The 21,060-nt window shown below is 40.2% G+C and overlaps 1 protein-coding gene across 1 annotated transcript; it reads left to right on the top strand.

Annotated features, from left to right (window-relative positions):
- Window positions 1-4,075: 4,075 nt before the first annotated feature.
- jph2 (junctophilin 2) lies at window positions 4,076-20,911 on the top strand. The gene is made up of 6 exons (XM_023393046.2): window positions 4,076-4,958; window positions 8,257-9,073; window positions 17,346-17,464; window positions 19,040-19,929; window positions 20,598-20,698; window positions 20,813-20,911. Exons 1-5 carry the CDS (start codon window positions 4,580-4,582, stop codon window positions 20,676-20,678), a joined length of 2,286 nt encoding a protein of 761 aa, XP_023248814.1. The 5' UTR covers window positions 4,076-4,579; the 3' UTR covers window positions 20,679-20,698; window positions 20,813-20,911.
- The last annotated feature ends 149 nt before the right edge of the window (window positions 20,912-21,060 follow it).

The following is a 21,060-nucleotide window of genomic DNA, read 5'->3' as shown; positions in this document are numbered from 1 at the left end:
GGGGGGGGGGGGATTTCAGCAGCTCGAGCTCAGCACCATCGCTTCACGCGAACAGCAGCATCCGTCAGTTTTCGGACAGCTCCGGTGCTGAAATCGGCTTCACCTCGGAATGAAAACAGAGATTTAAAAAAACAAAACAAAAAATAAAAAAAAAACACACACAACTGCACGCAGCCTAATTCATATGCAAACAGAGAGCCACTTACTCGTTACTCGAGCATGCTGCTTGCACTTACAATTAAATCAATGTGTAACCCGTATTACATCACATGATGAGCCACGCACAAACATGCGCGGTGGAAACGCGCGGAGGGAGCGTTTAACAGTGGAAGGTCAACCGGATCCTGTAAGGACATGGAGGCTGTGGACCACAGGATAGTGTCAGGGTTATAACCGAAAAACAAAATAAATAAATAAAAGGAAACATCTAGGTATCCCCAACACGTGTGTATAATTTCTGAGTGGTAAATTACTTTTACTCAAGTTCAGAGACACTTATAGGCTAGGTATTTCCACTTTTTGCTGCTTTATCCTGCTAAATTTCAGATGGCAATATACTGTACTTTTTCTCCAATGCAATTATCTGCTAGCTGTTGTTACTAGTTGTTAATATTATTATTTTATTTAAATTAGATTTTACATTTAAAAAAGCATATGATGAGCTTTTGATACATAATACATTATTATACTGTAGCCTATGTTAATCCAGTGGTTGCCAACCTTTCTTTTCATTTAAACAATTGAGGCTCAAAAGGGTCAAAATATCCAGTACTTAAAAAGTCAAAAGAAAAAAATAATATTGCAAAACCTTGTTTTTTCTCCTAAGATTTTTCCTGTGACTCAGTGGAGGGACCCAACCTTGAGGTTGGGAACATACTGCATTAACTACTTTACTGTGACAAATTACAGGAAAAAGGAACATAAAGTGTCATAGGAAGGTGTTGTGTGACTTTATGTTTCCTGACGTAAACAGTTGAAATGTGTGTAAAATCCATGTGTCTTGAATGTGTGAGAACCGTCTTTAGAGGGACACCACAGACATCAGAGAAGTTGTCTAATCTATTTATCTGAATCAGCTGTTTGTTTCCCACTGCACTCAGTTGTTGTCATGGTGATTTTAATTGCTTATGGTGCGTTCCATTTACCTCGGAAGTCGGTGGTGGGAATGACGTCACACACGAGTTATCAGCGTTTCAGTTACAAAATCGGGAAAAAAAAATAGTTGCTACTGAATGAGACATGAGCCGCATCCTTCGGAGGACGCGGTCTATGAAGTTGTGGCCCTTCCCAACCATGACGGCTGAACTGAAATGAGCGGGTCTGGTCTACAGAGGATTAACGTTGGATGTATTATAACGCTGTGTGTCACCAGCTGTGGCAAACACGTGACTTAGTTTCACAAAAAATTGAAGTTTCAAGGCCCCTGGCTTTAATAGTTGTAACGTTAGCTGTTGAACTACGCTGAAAGACAATACTTACATTGAACAGTGGCTCTCTCTGTCAACGTTGTTTGGTTTCATTACCGGCACGCAATGAATCTTGGGACAGGTTGGGCCACGAAGTTGCCCAGGAAAAGAAGGACCTTTCGAAATGGGATAGTCTAGTCGCGCTGCTGTGATCGCAGAAAAAATAAAAGCTAGTGACAAACAGTTAGCTTGCGCAAGCTAAAAGGCAGCTAGCTTGTCCCCAGGCGGGCAGCAAGCTAGCTGCCGGGGTTCAAGATGGACGCCGGCAGCTACCTTGAAAACCTACTACACCTTTCACGATCTGCAGCAGAGATTAAGGTAAGGGAACCACATACCCTTTGGTTGGACTCTGCTTTGTAATTGAATTATCACTGTCCAATCAGATTCAGGTTTTTTTTTGTTGTTGTTGTTGTTGTTTTGTTTGTTTTTTTTAAAAAGGTCAAAATTTCTACTTGTAACTTCAGTGTCCACACACTGTGTGGGAACTTTGAGCAAGTTTTACACTGTTTTCTGCTCTGACAACCCAACAACAAAGCCTGAAGTACACCACAAGTGCCAGATTTGACCTATTACCAGTTCTGGCGGTGGGCCAGAATGACTTTTATTAAATTCCTGCTATTTTCCCATCAACCCATTCTTAGATGCAGAATAGAATCAGGTTGTATAGAGAAATAAGTGCTTTTGTATTAAATGACACATTTAAACAACATGAGTACTCAGATTCTCATGGAAACACAGAGTAAACCAAACATGAGGCAAGAGTCCAGAAAAACATCAGCTGCAAGTGAAACAAAGTCCATAAACTTAAACTGCAAGTGAAGGAATGTTAAAAGTTCATAAGAATCCATAAACTGCAGCAGTAAGTGAATGTAAAAGACCAACAGCAGCTGTGCATGAAGTTCATCAAGTTACTAATAAATCACAGAACATTCATTTCATTTCATTCATTAGAAAGTAATTTTGACTATGTGAAAAGCTTAAATGTCACATATGTTATTCCTGTGCCCAAGAACAGTTAAGCCTCTAGTTGTAAACATGCATCACTCTGTCCTAAAGCAATATAATAAGCAAACAGCTATTAGCCTACTCCCCACCACCTGTGAACTTACCTAAAATCAGTGGAGCAATCATCTCGCGACCCCTCACATTCATGTTGTGACCGTTTGGAGGGACCTGACCCCTAAGTTGGGAACCAGTGGGCAAAACTACTAAACACAGTAGTTAAAAATAACTCAACGAGCTACAGCAGTTAAATACCATTGATATATTAGTATCATCAATCTAATAATTTATATGATAATATATCACTCACAGGAGTAGGCTACTTTTAAAACTTTTTATTTACAATAATACTCACTTCCATTTATAAAGCACCTTTTAAAAACAAATAAATAAAAGTAAAAATACATAAATAAATGCAGAAATTAATGAATGAATAAATCAATCAGTGTAGAAATACAGAAATAAATAAATAAATAAATGCATGTAGAAATAAAAAAATAAATACATGTAGAATTACAGAAATAGCATTTTTTATTACCAAAATATTTTTATTTTATATTTGTACTTAATTATTAATTTAAGAATGTATTTATTTATACTTATGTCATTTTTTTGTCCTTAATAAATAGAACCTGTTTGATCCAGAAACTGGCTCTCGGCTGACCAATGATGAAAATATCATCACTCAGTAAGTCAGTAAGTCAGTAAGTCAGTCAGTCAGTCAGTCAGTCAGTCAGTCAGTCAGTCAGGGATATTCCAGATTATAGGTCTGGCCCAGCTGTTGTGGTCCAACCAAAAAGTTTAGCACAAGAGGAAACTGAAACAACTATGATGCAGATACCAACATTTTCCAGTAGAGGGAGTGAAAAGAGAGGAATACACTACGGTACCAATATCTCCCATAATGAAAAGCATTCATCTCAGCTGCTTGTACATTCATTTGGATGCATTTTAAAAAGTGATAGAGTGGATATATTAGCAGTAAACTCAAATTGTAAATAGTCTTCTGTAGTTATTCAGCAAACTGTAACTCTAACTACTATTAATTAAAATAACAATATCTTATTGATGAATAATTCAACTTTTATAGTAAAACACTAGGTATATACCATACTAATAACACAACATTACTATATACCATATGAGATATATGAGGTACATATAGGCCTACATATACTGTTATATAAAGTTATTAAAATCTGAACCGAATACACACATGCTGTCATTTTTTTCTGGAATAGTGTAGAAGTATTATCCTGATCCCATTTGGCATTGTGCCATAAGATATATGAGAAGCATACAGGCCATACAGGGACATGAATGGGAAATTACACAGATTTATCTACTTTCTGATATCTCGTTCATCAAGCTTAATAGGCTATTAGAGAGTAATTGTGTTCAAACTGCATTAACTGAGCGTACTGTGTGTGTGCAGGGTAAAACCTATAGAGAGCGGACTCTTGAATGGCATTTACTTCAGTCCCGAAGTGGCAAGACTCTGGCATGGCTCCTTGCAGGCAGCAGAGTAAGGATTGGGTTGTATTTTTGGAAGGGTGTGTGTGGATTGGTCGCCTTGTTAGGTCCTGCTAAAATATTTCCAACAGCAGCGACCGTCAGGAGATAGCTGGGTGGCAGGGACAGGGGGAGAGGGGCTTTTCTCTGTGGCCACCTGGAAAAAGCCATGTAAGATCCCTGGCTTATCAAGACATAAATACAAAATTAATTCGATTTTATAACCGGTAATTGGCTCCAAGTGTGTAACAAAGCATAATTTACTCTGGAAAGGAACTGTAGAGTAGATAGTTCATGAGAGAAAACGACGAATCCAAGTAGAAGACACTGGAATAATCTGGAGAAAAAATTTAAAAGCACCAAAAACAAAAAAACAAAAAAAGTTTCTGTGAAGTGTGAAGTGCGCCCGGGAACTTCATGGACACGCTGAGAAATCCCCAAACCAACTCCAGCAGCAGAATCAAGTTCAGCACTGAGGATATTTCCAACCGGTTTTGATGTCAGGTGAAGGTGAAGTCAGACTGACGGAGCTTGTATCTAGGTAACAGATTAAAACAGCTTTACTTTCTAAACGGTGCGTTAGTGGGCTGAGGTAAGGCATGAGTGGAGGTCGCTTTGAGTTTGACGACGGCGGAGCTTATTGCGGAGGCTGGGAGGGGGGTAAAGCCCACGGCCATGGCATCTGCACCGGACCCAAGGGCCAGGGTGAGTTCTCCGGCTCCTGGAACTACGGCTTCGAGGTGGTGGGAGTCTACACCTGGCCCAGCGGAAACACCTACGAGGGGTACTGGTCGCAAGGGAAACGTCACGGTCTGGGAGTAGAAACCAAAGGACACTGGATTTACAAAGGGGAATGGACTCATGGCTTCAAAGGGAGATATGGCATCCGGATCAGTGTTGGCAGTGGAGCAAAGTATGAAGGAACATGGAATAATGGGCTTCAGGATGGATATGGAACAGAAACATATGCTGATGGAGGTGAGAGTCACACACACAGAGAAACTAAAATGTTAAAACAGCAGTGATGGAAGAAGTACTCAGATCTTTGCTGGAGTAAAAGCAGCAATACCAAAGTGTAGACAGTAAAGGTCCTGCATTCAACAAAGTAAAAGTACAAAAGTGTGAGCATCAGCATGCATTTAAAGTACCAAAAGTAAAAGTACTCATCCTGAAGAATCACCCCCATTTCAGAATAATATACATGATGTCATCAGTTTAATGTTACAGCTGGTAAAGGTGGAGGAAATTTGAACTACCTTGTATGCTGTTGGGAGGTTTAAACTATATACTGCTGACTGCTGATCATATTTTGTATTAAAGTCTGAATCTGAAAAGTAACTTAAATTATCAAATAGGTATAGGTGAGTAAAAACTACAATACTTCCTGTCCTTACTCTGTAATGTAGTGGAGTAAAAGTATAAAGAAATGCGATGTGTATTAAAATAGCAGCCGCAGTAGTGGAGGACGTATTTAAATACCTTACTTAAGTAAAAGAGGCAGTACTGCAATATGAAACTGCTCCACTACAGGTAAAATTCCTGCACTGACAATGTCACTTTTGGAAAAGAAGCCTATAAAAGGATTAATACCAAACTTCATAATGTTGCATCTATTATATTAAAGAATTATTATCACTGATGCTTTAATGTTTTAAGTAGCATTTAAATGTAACTGGTTGAGGTGGAGCTCATTTTAACTTTTTTATGCTGTTGGGAGTTTAATCCATTAAAATGTAAAAATGTTTTTTAAGGGGATCTTGTGTTTGAATGTAAAAGCTTTATCTTCTGTCAGGTAACTCCAGCTGTCCGATAAATGTAGTGGAGCAAAAGTATAAAGTAGCATTAAATGGAAATACACAAGTTCGGTATGAGTACCTCACATTTGTATTTAAATACAGTACTTTGGGGAAAGTACTTTGTTACATTTCACCACTGGAGCTCTGCATGAAGCTGCTGTCATTACACAAGTGGTGGAAGAAGTATTTAAATAAAGTAGTCACAGGCCTATCTAAGCATAAAAATACTCGGCTGGAACAAGTACTAATTATGCAAAATGGCCTTTAATAGTGTTTGGTTATTGTATGTTTAAGTTAACTAACTTGACTAACTAATTAATTTGCACACTGTTGTGTAGTTTAATCTTTAAAAACATTTTATTTGTTTGTTTTTTTATCTATAGTAAAATCTTAATCTGAAAATAAAAGCTGTCTAATGATGGGAGTTTAAAGTACATAAGTAGCATAAAATGGAAATACTCAAGAAAAGAGGTAGCTCAGATTTGTACTTAATTTCAGTTCTTGAGTAAAAAGTTACTTTCCAGCACCGAATTACACTTAGCGTGGCTTTTTTAATGAGAAGATGATCTCTTATGTTCAGCTAAGTTACTACAAAGGCCTTGAGACATGTGTGGCCATGTTGTCCATTGCACCCAGTTCACTGCAGGTGACATGAAGACAAACCACAGAGAAAATACAGAGCTGCCTGATGGTCCTTATGGCCGTTTATGATGTCTGTGTAACCAGAACAAACCATCACTCTGCTGCTGTCAGTCAAGAGCTGCTCAAAGCTTGTGGGCATTAAAACCCCACAGGAATGTTTCCGTTTTGTTACACTACACTATCATCGACAGTGATGGAAGATGCATTCAGATCTTTTACTTATGTAAAAATAGTAATACTAGCATATGAAAATACTCTATTACTTGAATAAGTTTTTGAATGCTGGATCTTATATTTTAAAAGTACTGTACATAAGCAAATTGACTTATCAAAGTACTCAAGTCTTCATGCAGCAGAATATTCCCTGTTGTATTATTATACATTATCTTATTGGGTAGAATTATCATGTAGTGGCTGGTGTAGATGAAGTTACTTTCATCTACTTTATATAGTGTTGCACAGTTTCATCTGTTAAAAAAAAAAAAAAGTGACTTGTTTTATAAAGTAAAACCTGAATCTGCAAAGTACCTATAGTTATGAAATAAATCTAGTGGGGTAAAAAGTACAATATTTCCCTCCGAAATGCAGTGAATAGAAGTATGAAGTAGCACAAAACTGAAATACTGAAGTACTGTAAAATAGTCCCGTACTTGATTGAATGTATTTGGTTATTTTCCACCAATAACCATCAAGAATGTGTTGTTAATAGGTCAGGTTCCTCCACACTGAGTGGTTACCGCTATTCAAAGAATCCTTAGCATTTTATCATTGTTAAATACACACCATCTGGTAGAAGCTGTCTATCTCCAAGTTCATGCATTTTATTCTGTCGAGGAAACTTAATAAGTTGAACAAATAAAATTGATTGTGGTTGTACAATAGCAGTGGTTTCCCTCCTTAACAGCTGACTCATCAGCTTGAAGCCCAGTCTGGTAGAAGTTGCAGTGGGGGATGTGATAGCACCAGATGTCAGGTTGTAATAATAGCCCACAAGCCCCATGCCCTCCTGGCCTCACGGGCTGAGGTCTAGCCATCACAGTAATCCACGCACACGTCAATTTTAGCATGAGGCCAGACCCCAAGATGACTTGTCAGTGAGGGCATTAATGACTGAGACTTGTCACACTAAAGATACCCATGGCATTCTGGCAGAAATAAAAGTATGATTAGTTTTATATGGAGCAAACTATGTTCACTCCATAGTTTTACAAGCCATGTTAAAAAATCTACAGCCATGCTATAGGAGCTGTGATACTGTGCCTTCGCACAGTGGTGCTTTCAACTTAACGCTAACATCACAATGCTAAAATACTCTTAATATACTATTGCTAACATGCTAATGTTTCGCAGATACACAGTTTACCATGTTTACCACCTTAATTTAGCATGTTAGCATACTAATTGGCACTAAACCCAAAGTAGGGCTGAGGCTGATGGGAATGTCATTAATTGTGCAGGACAAATTTTTAATCAGAATCCAATTTATCCTCTGGGCACCATGAATATCTGCACCATGTCAGTCCATCCAAAAGTTCGCCAAAACTAGCACTGTCAAACACAAAAGTCAGGGGTTCGCCAAAGTCCTTGTCCACTTGTCGAGTCATATTTATCCTGTAGGGACCTTTTAATATATGTACAGAATTTCATGGCAATCCATCCGGTAGTTGTTGAGATATTTCAGTCTGGACCAAAGTGGTGGAACGGATGACAGACATACTGACACTGCCATCTATAGAGCCATGCTAGCAAGGCTAAAAACGGCCTCTGATGTTTCATCTGTGTTCCAGTCAGGAAATAATTCTAAATAATTAAAACTCCCCGTTTTCTGATGTTTGTAGGTACTTTCCAGGGTCAGTTCACTGGTGGGATGCGGCACGGCTATGGTGTCCGTCAGAGCGTCCCATACGGCATGGCAGCAGTTGTCCGCTCCCCTCTTCGGACCTCCTTGACCTCCCTTCGCAGCGAGCACAGCAACGGCACCGTCTTGCAGCAAGACATCCCCGTCATCACCACCACCAACGCCTCAGGTGAGGAGACGCCCATCGCCAACCCTACCCAGCTGGGACCATCCCGGGGAGGCTTCGCCCTCACCCTCCAGGTGGACCCAGAGGCAGTGAAACCCAAGAAGAAGGGCCTGTTTCGTAGGAGCTCTCTGCTGGGGAAGCTGAAGAAGTCCGACTCAAGCACCTCGCTGTCCAGCCAGAAGAGCAAGATCAGCTTCCTGAGGACAGAATCGGCTCTCAGCTCCAACGCCAGCGACACCAACTCTACCATCAGCATCGGGGACGAGAGCCTGGCCGGAGCAGAGGATTTCCCCCCCGTGGAGGCCGACATTGACGCCACCACCACAGAGGTCTACATGGGCGAGTGGAAGAATGACAAGCGCTCAGGATATGGAATAAGCGAAAGGTCCAGCGGGCTGAAGTATGAGGGCGAGTGGCTGAACAACCAGAGGCACGGCTATGGATGCACCACCTTCGCGGAGGGAGGGAAAGAGGAGGGCAAGTACATGAACAACATGCTGGTGAAGGCCATGAAGAAGAGGGTGATCCAGCTAAAAGGAACCAAGATCAAGCAGAAGGTGGAGCGGGCAGTGGAGGGAGCTCAGAGGGCTGCAGCCATCGGCAAGCAGAAGGCAGAGATCGCTGCCTCCAGGTAAGAAGAGTCGAGAGGAGAGACGATTCTCCCAGTTCTGTTTTGTCTTGTTTATTAGTGAGACGTTTGTAAAGACACATACATCCCCAAAAACTTGACTGAAACAGGCAACAATTCAACCCCACCAGGTCTTCATCAGACATTACCAAAAGCAAGTTATATATAGACACCAAACCCATTACATCATGCATGCATCTTGTCCTATGAATTAACAAGATTAAACGTCCTCAGCCATGCTAGCAGCTGGATTCACTTGCTGTCATTTTGGAGAAAGTTTCTCATCCAAGTTTTAGCTCATCACTTCCTAAGTACTCACATTTTCTAACCATGAATCATGAGGCTGGGGTAGTTGTGTGTTAGCCTGATAAAAACAGATGTATTTTTGCATAAGACTCTTGTTTAGTTAGTTTAGTTAAAGAAACATGCTCATATTCATTTTCTTGCCAAGAGTTATAGGAGAAGATAAATAATGCTCTGATGTCTGAAGCTACAACAGCCAGAAGCAGCTAGCCTGGCTCTGTCCAACAGTAACAGAATCCAGAGTTGTTTAAGGTTTTGGGTGAATAATGAAGTTGACCTCTGTTCTGGTCTCTAAAATGTTTCAACATCTGACACATAGTTGTCTTTCTTTTGCCTCTTTTGGTGCTTGAGGTTGCAGAAATACTGATCTTACAGAATTTGCTCTCAAGTTCACCAGAGCAGGGTCACAGTATCAGCTTACACTTCATCCCTCTTGGCCCCTGTTACACCTTCACAGAAATGATTCCTTCTTGATTTCATTGTCATTACAACACAGCTCTGCCTGGTGTCACTGTGAATGTGATGTGGCATAACAGGACGTTCATTTATGAGTGAGTGAGTTTAATGTTAGAGAACTCTGTTTGGTCAATGAAACCATGAGTTTATCATTATGAACTCCAGTCTGCTTCAGAGTAATTATGTGATTTTAGAGTTGGGGGTTTTCATGTGCCACTTGGTAGTCATATTATTCAAGTCAAGTTATTTTTCATTTAAATATAGGGTAACACTTAATCCCCACCCAACCCCCATCCCAACATTTAGCATTTATAAGCAGTAGACAAAAGCTTGATAAATGGTTTATAAGCTTATTTTAAGTGTTCATTAAGGTACAGTATAGTTCTAACTTTCCCATGCACTTTACACTTACATCTGCTTACAGCTACATTATAGAGTGTTATAAACAATTAACCCATGTATATACATCATAACAAACCCATAGAATTTATATAGTTATATAATGATATACAAAATATGATAATTATCATTTCAGCCATATGGAAATCAAACAGCGTGATTGTACTTGACTTTACCTTACAGGCTCACATGAAGAGATGGAGAGTGTATCTTTGTTTATCTCAGAGGATTCAGCACAACTAGTAGATTTTGCTAAATAAAACCACAAATCACCATTTTCACACTTTGGTTTTTGTACAGTTTAAACAAGCCAGATAAAACATGTTAATTAATGATCTTGAGAGGTGCTGGTGTTTAGGGGCTGATCATGATTAATCACTGCTATTACCTGCCTGACAAAGACAGTTAATAGTAGACTATTTAAACCTCTCTCTAACAGTGCACTGTGAGATCAACTCAGGTATAATTAATCAAACAATCTGTGAGGACATATGTTTTTCTCACAGAGTGTGTTGTTCATATGTGCACACGTCTACTTTCAGTTTGTCTTTGACCGTACAAGGCGGTGATGTTTTTATCCACAGTCGTCTTCAGCACCTGAAATAAGCTCAGTGTTTACAGCTGTGAGAGTTGCACTGATGAACCACAGACCCCCGTCCCAGCAGACTGAAATCTAAATATTGAACTCTGAGGATAAGCAGTATATAAGAGTAATGGGCCGGTGTTCATTGTGTCAGTGCTTTAAGCTCACCTACAGCATATCCACAGGCGCCTGGACCGAGCTGAGAATGGAAGCAAACACACAGTATTTATGTAGGAGTGCTTTCAGAAACACCTCAGTGGTCTTTACAAACCAAACATGCCCTCATAGGAAATACATCTTCACAGAATCCTGAATCTGTAACCCTCCGAACTACTGGAAGGTACTTTTACTTTACTTCCATCTTATGCTGCTTTATACTTAAACACCACTACTACTACTACTACTACTACTACTACTACTACTACTACTACTCCACTATGTCAGTAGCAAGTAAATATTGTATTTTATACTCGACTCAATTTATTTGACAGCTGTACTTACTACTTAATTACAGATTACAATTTACATGTATAATTTTGGCTGCATTTTTATATATCAAACCAGTGGTTCCCAGTGTTTCGCCCCTCACAGAAAAGCTGTCTCAAGCTGAGGCCCTTTCTCAGGAGACATTTCCCTTCTGAACTTGTCAAATTATCCAATATTTTACAAAAAATCCTGAAGCTTTTATTAGTAAAACGTCGAAAAGAAGAATCCAAATTTGTATATCGGAACCTTTTTTTTCTCCTATAATCATCTCATGACAACTCAGATTTATCATGTGACCTTTTGAAGGGGCCCGATCCCTAGGTTGGGAATCCCTGGATTAAAACTACCTGGATTAACTGCATATAAAGTAGTTAACTAGTAGTAGTAGTAGTAGTAGTAGTAGTAGTAGTAGTAGTAGTAGAAGTAGTAGTAGTAGTAGTAACTAGCTGCACCTCATCCAGCTACATCAGTAAAATGCTGTATACACAATGATGCATCAGTATTAACAATCTAATGTTATTTTTGATAATATATGTAATATATCTATTATCTTGTGATACTCTCAGTACATTTTGCTAATAATATAAGTGGGATTTTGTGATGGAGTATTTTTACACTATTGTATTTGTACTTTTACTGAAGTAAAGGATCTCATTACTTCTGCGACCACTGTGAAAAACTAACTAAACAACAGCAACTGTGGAGTGTTCCTGAATATTAAACTGAAATCCATTATTATATAAGCAGTGGAGACATGACACATCTGTTCCTGGCAGTGCTTTCCTCACTCTGTGATCCTTTGGCAGAGACGTCGAGGGTTAAAAATACATGTACAACCTGTGCACTGCATGGGAGGCCAGACCTGGCCACTTCAAGTCCGGTTAGCTAAGCGTTCACTGGCATTCAGACACTCTGTGGACATTGTTCTGTTGCGTGGGCTGGCAGCGGGGCATCTGGAGGAGGACCTGTATGACAGGACGGGGTGTAAATGACGCACACACAGGGGCCCTGTGGTCACAGAGGAGCCCTGACTAAATATGGACAGGCACACTCTTGCTGTATCACAATCACAGGGGAATGCAACAGCTGATTATCCCCCCTCCCCCTGCTTTCAAACCCAATCTTTCCTGCCTAGTCACAGACACACACCCAGACTGCTTTCTTATGCTCACTCGCACCGGCTCTTTCTTTTTGCCTGCACATCTATTTCAGGCTTTTATTTCACTCACTCTGTCCAGTTTTAGCAAATCAAAACTTGTCCAAGTGCCTGCTGACTTTTTCCTCTTTCTGTCACCTACTGTAAGATCAGCTGCTCCGCTAGCCGGCAACAGTTAGAGATCACAGATCTCGGTCCATCTTGCGTCAGCAGTGGTGTCAAATGGTTCCACGGATATAAATATGACACGGCTCATAAGCAAGTGCTTGGGTATAAAGGGTTAGTGTATAAATGTACCACACCTAGCTTTAGTTGTGCAGCTTGGATTACATACTGTACTGCTGATACGAGCATTTTGTCGCTGGTGAGCGATCAGCAGGTCCGAACATTTGTAAACAACGTTCAGTTCTGACCTCAGCTCAGGACTATGTGCTGTCTGTTTTTTATAAGTTACTTATTAATGAGAAATAATGTCACAGAGGAGAAGATAGCTGATCATTAATATGAGAAAATGATGAGATCTCTGAAGCTATTCCTTATGTGACCTCCTACCAATGTTGCAATTATGAGGTTGCAATTAGCACTTAATGTATGTGTGTGTTTTGGCAAAGTGATTTAATTACACCGTGAAACATTCAGTCGTCTTTTTATAGAAACTAAATCACTCTTTCACACTCCCTCTCTCTCTCACACAGACACACACACACACGGCTCAGTTGAACAGGACCCTCCACAAAGATCCAGTGGCACATGCCAGAATGACAGAATAACTTTTGCCATGAGCAGGCTCCAGGACAACGGTAGCGTGACAAAAAACAGATGGTTGCAAAACAGCAGAACAGTGGGACGTGTGAGAAGAAAGAAAGTCTCTTACATTTGTCTGTATTGCACAGGGTATACATTACAAGATTTATGGTATAGATTATCCTGTGAGCTCATAGCGTTTGGTGTTGAAGACACAGCTGATGTCTCATCAGTCCTCAGAGTACAACAAGTGTGGCAGCCCTAAAAGCATAAGGGGTATTTAGGTCACAGTGTCAAATGTCATGTTTGGTTGCAGAGAAACACTGGAAGACCAACACAGACTGCAGCAGTTCCACAACTTAAAGGGCCATTCAATAATTTGAACTCAATCCTGTTGTTCCACTCTGACAGATAGTCCTAGTGTTTACAGTGTCTCACCCCGTCTACTGTCTAATAGTATGTCACATAGAAACATACGGACTGCAGAAATCTTAAGGCGACAATAATGAATATTCCTTTATTAAAAATGGATCACATTACTAATTACTGCTTCATAACACACTGTAATGTAGTTGATGCATACTTGTGTGTAGTTGATATAAAGTGTGTATTAATGTATTCGTCAACAAACTATAACTCCACTTGGCACCCATAACTGGAGACTGGTGTATAAACAAATAATGAATGATAATATGGTAAAATTGCGGGGGCCAAGGAATGTACCAGATCATATGGACCAAACAGCTTCTATGATATAACATTACTGTTTGAATCAGGTGTTTCTCAACAGCTGAACAATGGATATCCTGTGTTCAGGTGGAATTATAATCAGAACAATCCCCATGTTAGCTCTGACACCTCCCATATTAGCAGCTCTGCTAGCCAATTTTAGCAACTTTGACCACAGTGGAGATATATTATTACATACAGGATTACACTGGGGAAACAGTACTTAGTACTCAGGTGCTGGTGGCACTGGCTGCTTTTTGTTTTGCTTTCAGTCAGTGATATCTTCTAATGCAGCATCTGCTCCATCTGGATAACGTGACTGGTTATTTAAGGGTTAAATTTGTTTATTTTTTCCTTTGCAATGCAATGCACAGGGAGTTCTGACTCACACTCAAGGACATGTGATGGTTAGCATCACTCAAGTCTGGGGTTCCTGCACATACATGGTACTGAGAGCTGTGTTGGTCTCTCACTATAACGCATTGATACTGACTGACACTCAGTGGCTTGTGAATGATGGTGAAGCAGCAACTGTTGTCACTTTACCATCTGCTACCTGTATACCTGTGTGATTAGGCTGAGCTTTAGCTGGCACCAAATACATTTACTCAAGTACAATTAAATGTTGCATTAATGACTGAACTACCCAATACTTTGTAAACTAAACGCAGTCATGCATCATTACCAATATTACAATAATATAAAAGAACACTCTTACAGGAGAAAGTGCAGAAACGGCAGCTGTTGTTATTATAAGTCTTATAACATTTTTAAAAATAGTTCAGTGTAATTATTGACATGAGTTTAAGAGAAGAGGGTGAAGAGGTTCCTGTAAGAGGAGGTGCTGACTGTGTGTGGACAGGTGGAGCTCATCTATATCAAACAGGGAACTTCAGGAGTCTCTAATTGTTCCAGTGGGGAGCCACTTCCCCACTGAGTCTTCAAGTGGACCAGGGGGCTATTTTCAGCTCAGTGTAAAGTTACAGTATGTCAAGTATCCACAGAGTAATCACAATCAGTAATTCTCCCAGTTAATGTGGGACAAATAGCAGCAGCCTTGAACTCTCAGCATTCAGCTGCCAGGTTTTCAGGCAGGTTAGCGGTCTGGCTCTAGGGAAGGTAATGTTCACCAGTCAGCCCACTACTTTGGTCCAGACTGAAATATCTCAGCAATTATTAGATGGATCGCCATGAAACCTTGTCCAAACCTTCATGGTCCCCAGAGGATGAACCCTACTGACTTTATTGATCCCCTGACATTTCTCCCAGCACCACCACAAGGGTGACGTTTTTGGCTTTTAGTGAAATGTTTCAACAGCGATTGAATGGATTGCAATGAAATTTAGAACTGATATTCATGTTCCCCTCAGGATAAACTGTAATAACTTCGCTGATCAACTTGCAGGTTTGCAACTCCAGTGAATTAATGCGTACAGAAACTGGATTTTTCAAAAAAATATATCTATATACGGTTTATACTAATGTGACATCTGAATTCCTTTTTGTGACACAGGTCTAATGTCCACTTATGGTTTATAGTCCAATATTTTAACAACTATTGAACAGATTGCCTTTAAATTTGGTACTAGTTATACTTATAAGCCCAAACTTGTTATCTGATCAATGATTTAAGGGTAAAGCTTGAGACACAAAGAGAAAATTAATTATTGTTACATTATATGGAAGCTATGTAAAAAAAAAAAGAAAAGACTCACAGCTGTACTATTGTGGTGACTCTCTCTCTTGTTGTCTCCTCTCTGTCTCCCTGTCAAATAGAAATATGTGTGATGATGTATATACGTATGACGGTAACTTGGCAGCAATATCTCATTGTCTTGGTGAAGGGCAATAAAAGCATAATTTATATCTGTCCCATCCCAACAACAGAAAACGCCACCTCCTCTCTAATAATAGCTAATATTACTAATGAGCCATATGACCAGTAGCCACCCACCCCTGGCCTTCATTTCAACATGATTGAATACGATAAACAAGCCCTGTGCTGGGCGATTGTCGGTCAGTCTTGAACAGTTTTAAGCCAAAATTCAAGGTCTGTACTTGTTTGATCAGGAATGTCAAGATCAGGGTTTAATTGCATTAAAACATATATAAAGTTATGATATAATATTACACAAATAATATTCTGTCAAACAGATCGTTAAACAAATTATGGAAAAATGTTATGAAAATAAAAGGTTTAGCATAATATATTCACTCTCTCTGAATATCCCTTTTATAATAATGAACTCTCTTCTCTCTTCTTCAATCTGAGTTATCAACAAAACCACCAATTAAGTTGTGATATTGAGGCAGTGGCAAACAATTATTAATCAATAGTTTGATCTATGAAATGTCATAAAACAGTTTTTTTTTTTTAAAAATGCCTATCACACTTTTCAAGATCACAAGGAACTGCCAGTTGCTTTTTCCAACCAAGTCTAAAACCTAGAGATACTCAGTTTACTTTAATGTTTATAAAGAATACCAGCACATAATTACGTATTATTATTTATTTATTTATTTATTTATTTGGGTATTTCTGCTGGAAAAATTAGTTTTGTGATTAATCGTTTATTTTCTGTTAAGTCAATTAATCGATTAGTGAATCATCATTTAAGCTTTATGTGATACCTTGTTGGTCTGATTACGAGCAGCAGAAAGTGTATAGAGTCTACAGAGCTCTGCAAACGCAGGGGACAAACTCTGAGACATCATCATGATCCATCTCTGTTGTTCGCGGCTGAACTGTGAGCCGAGTTTGCTGTTAAAAGAATACTCTGACATTTTGGGAACTATGCTTGTTCAGTTCTTTGCCAAGAGCTAAATAGACTGAAACCACTCTCATGTGGAAAAAACGGGAAAAAACAAAGAAAAGGAGTTGTGTTTTTTGTGTGTTTTTACAAATGATGAGTTGGAACTACTTTTTGGTAGATGGGCTTTTGCACAGATAACCAAACAAGAGATAACGTGTATATTAGTGAGCTTTAGAGATGCTAATACGCAGATTTTGTTTCCTTTGGACAGAGTCAAGCTAGCTGTTTTATCATGTTTCAGTCCTTATGCTACGCTAAGCTAACCATCTCCTGGGTTGGCTATAGTTTTATATTTAAAGGAATAGTTTGGTATTTTGGGAGATACACTTATTTGCCTTCCTGCCGAGAGTTAGTTGAGAGCACCAATACCACTTTTAACGTCAAGAGCATTTTTTCCCCTGCTTTCAGTGTTATTAAGCTAAACTAAATAGCTAGATATCTGATGGACATATATTAGACTAGTATGTACAGAGTGAGATACGTCTGCACAAATGCTGACATCGCATCTAAATGACTTGACCACTAATGGTGAGATGAAAATAAAACATCTGGATGATTGTTGCAGCAGCAGTGATTTGTGAATTGTGTTTCGTCTGTCCCCTGCAGGACCGCCCATTCAAAGGCCAAGTCAGATGCAGCTGACCAGGCGGCTCAGGCCTCCAACAGCGAGTCCGGCATTGCCAGACTGGTGGCCAAAGAGCTCTCCCCTACCTTCTACCAGCCAGGTCAGTGGACATGAGAATTGATCTGTGAGGAATTCTGCAAAATGGATAAGAAAATGAAAAATCTCATTGAAAAAAGCAAACACAGCCTTGCTTTTACGTATTTAAACATCTATTTTCACCTGAAATCTGATGTCTTTGTTATTCCCAACAGGAGGCTCATATTTACAGTTTTTCCTAAATGGCATGAATACAGGCAAAACCGTCGCCTCAGTTTTATATTTATGATACAAATAGCACACAAATCAATATTTTGTTCAGCTGGAGCAAAGATGGCACAACATTACCACATACTTACATACTGTATGATTTTTAACAAAACAACAAATATAAACTACTAACAACGGATCTGTTTTTTACTTTGTCCCTATACATACCTCCAGCTTGTGCTAGTAGATCCTTGGGCTGAGGCTCACTACAAGGGTGGTCACATTTGAATGTCTAAAAAAAGGAACATCTTATTTGGTCGAAGGGATCATATCAATTTCATCGCCAGTCTAGCAACTCGCACTTACACATTCACACAAAAGCACTGCAGCCATGTAGGAGCCTCTTGCAGTTTTTCTCCGGCTTTCTCCCTCAGCAGAGAGTTTACAGGAATTACACACACACTGAAGGTCATCCAGCTTTCTGAGTGGCTGCACAAGTTGTCTCTGACTAATACTACAAATGGACGAGGCCTGGCTGAGTTCTGCTCTCCTGCTAAGCATCTCACCAAGGAGATAACAACACAGACATACAGTGTCAGCATGTGCACCGTGTGGTTTATTTTCACTGGGAAAACAATGGTGCAGCCTCACAATGACAAGAATATACTGTGAGGAACTGATATATCATTTTCTTATTTTCAACAGATGCCATGAAATAACTAAAAGCACTGTCTGTGTAGGTAAAACTTGATATTTTAATAATTTCTACTATAGAGCTCCATTGTTGAAAACTTAAAAACTTAAACATTACATCCGTATGTACGCGCACACACTTATTTTGATTCAGTCCCACATAGGCTGTCCTGCTGCCGGAAATACTCACTTGAGCACCACATGCGTATTAATCCACAGCCGAAAATAGTCCTCAATAAAGGCAGTTTACTCCTGTTAGAGTAAATGTAGTACCCAGCTGTTCTGGGAAATTGCTGAGCTTATGAAGCTATGAAGCTATTTATCTGTGACTTGTTTTTAAAGATTTTTGTCTTCAGTAGGAACAAATGGGCTCTGGGCTGAGAGCTACAGACAAGCAGGGGAAGTTAATATGAATTAAAGATAAGATATTTTGGGATGGGATTGGGGTTTGTTGACGATACCAATAATAAAGAATATCATCAGTTTTATCCTTTGATATTGAGGACTTTTACTGAGTTGCGTGTTAGCAGCATTTTTATATTATATCTGTAGTTAATTTCAACAATGTTATATAGTTTTTGGGCAGCCTCCTCTATAGAAGTGATCACATCTTAAAGATTGATCATATGTTTTGTATGTACAGTAAAATGCTTATCTGTAAAGTGATTAGTAACAATAGCTGTCAAATACATGCAGTGGGTTAAAAAGTACAATTGACTGAACTGATCTCGCACAGGTCCTGAGTATCTGAAGAAGAGAGTGTTGCAGGAGGTTGTGGAGGGCACTGAGAACACAGACACTGTCATGCATGAGCCGTTGTTGGCTGAGGAGGAGCCCCTGCCCACACCGCCAGAAAGCCCTTTCATGAATGAACTGGACAGCCTCATGCCTGGCTCATCTCCAGGCCGCACCCCGTCCCCCAGCCCAGGCATCACTATCAAGGAAGACCCTAACCTTCTCGGTCCAGGGGGCTGGAATGAAGACAAAACCAATAAAGGTGGTGGCAGTAAGGGTAGCAGCAAACCCAACAGCAGGTCCAGTAGTCGCCCCACTACCCCTTCAACCTCCCTTTCTGCTCCCACCTCAGCTGCACCTGAAGGAGGAGGGGGCCCCAGCAGTCGTGTCCCCTCTCGTACCCCCAGCCGTCAGAGCAACAAGAATGAGCAAGGCTCTGACCTGGAGATCAAGCCCCTGCAGAAGTTTGACTCTGAAGCAAAAACTTCAGACGTCACTCCTGCCGCTGCTGCCCCTGTAAGGAATAGCCTCATCTCTCAAGATGAAGAAGCACCGCGCCCCAATGCCAAAGTGCCCAAAGCTGTTACCCCTGAGCCCAAAGCTGCAGAGCTCAAAACTGAAAGAGCTCCATCAGTCCACGAACGAGTGCCCTCTGTCCTTGAGAACAAAGTGGAGTCCAGGGAGGTGAGCAGGCCATCCAGCAAAGCAGAGACAAGGCCATTACCAAAACGACAACCCAGCCCAGCTCCGTCCCCAAAACCTGCACCCAAACTCGAAGCCAAAGCCATTGCTGCCAAACCAGCCCTGAAGGTGGAGCCCAAGGCAGAAGCCCGACTGAAGAACATGGTGTCGACGCCAAGTAACATGACTGCAGAGTCTTTGGAGCTGGAGGTAAGACAGTAAATATACATACTGTCCAATATGAGATTATTTTTAGGCCTGTTAGCAGCGTAACCATAGGAAACGCAGTGTCAGTCTGTCAGTCGGCCCAGGACTATTGTCCAGACTAAATATCTCAATAACTATTAGACAAGTTGCCATGAAATTTTGCACTGAGATTCACGGTCCCCGGAGGATGAAGCCTAATGACTCTCATGATCCCCCAACTTTTCCTCTAGATGTTTCCCCTGTTTCTAATGTTAATGCTAAGCTAAGCTAACTGTCTCAGAGCTGTAGTTTATATTTGATAGACAGATAGGAGAGAGGCATCAGTCTTCACATCTGACTCTTAGCAACAAAAGTGAACAAGTGTATTTCCCAAGATGTCGAACATGCTGTGAAACTTAAAGGTCCCGTATTGAATAAAGTAAGATTTCCATGTCTTTGTTGATTATAAAGCAGGTCTAGGTTCAATATTAATTCTGTGATTCTTGCATTGAGATGGTGATTGGTTCTTAAAACCACAAATATATCTTCTTATGGATATCAAAACTTCAAAATAAAACACCAGAAAAGTATCAAATGTGGGACCTTTAACAGAACGCACACAGTCTTACTGTTTGTTTACTCATTGACCGAATTCACCGCCCTAATACCACATATGTTGCTTTTTCTTCAAGGGCCCAAACACCATAATGATCTGCATGGTAATCCTGCTCAACATCGGCCTGGCCATTCTCTTTGTGCACATTTTGTCATGAGACGTTTTCCACCACCTCAGGTAATCTATACGATGTTGAAGAAGTGATGTGATGAAATTACACCAGCACCACACACATGCACGTTTTAATCATCTGCTTGAATCCATTAAAAGACAACTGTTGGCTTGCTGCAGGTCACCAGCGGTGTTGGAGAGAGATGCTGTTTGTCCTCCTCAGTAAGGACCAGAGATCAAAGAGACCGCTGACGAGGAGGGGGGAACAAAAGCCTCATGTAGACAGCCACAGCTCTTCTAAAGGTTTTTGTTGGTGTGACTGTGTGAGGCTCTGTGAGGCTCCTCTCTTTGCAGAGGTTAGAGAAACTGAATTGACTGAGACGATTCAGTACATCTGAATATGATGATATTTGTGTGTCAAAGTGTGG

Source organism: Seriola lalandi, unplaced genomic scaffold (genome assembly GCF_002814215.2).
Source record: "Seriola lalandi dorsalis isolate HSWRI2012SDOR001 ecotype SW California unplaced genomic scaffold, Sedor1 jcf7180002054927, whole genome shotgun sequence".
Lineage (NCBI taxonomy): Eukaryota > Metazoa > Chordata > Actinopteri > Carangiformes > Carangidae > Seriola > Seriola lalandi.
The sequence above is the reverse complement of the archived record's forward strand: the minus strand, read 5'-3'. Positions and strand labels throughout refer to the sequence as shown.

What these genes read in the sequence shown, in the direction of transcription:
- jph2 (XM_023393046.2), top strand. Translation starts at nt 4,580, where the DNA reads ATGAGTGGAGGTCGCTTTGAGTTTGACGACGGCGGAGCTTATTGCGGA. An exon ending in GCAGAGATCGCTGCCTCCAG is followed by an intron (nt 9,074 to 17,345) that starts GTAAGAAGAGTC and finishes TGTCCCCTGCAG; the next exon opens with GACCGCCCATTCAAAGGCCA. An exon ending in CAGAGTCTTTGGAGCTGGAG is followed by an intron (nt 19,930 to 20,597) that starts GTAAGACAGTAA and finishes TTTTTCTTCAAG; the next exon opens with GGCCCAAACACCATAATGAT.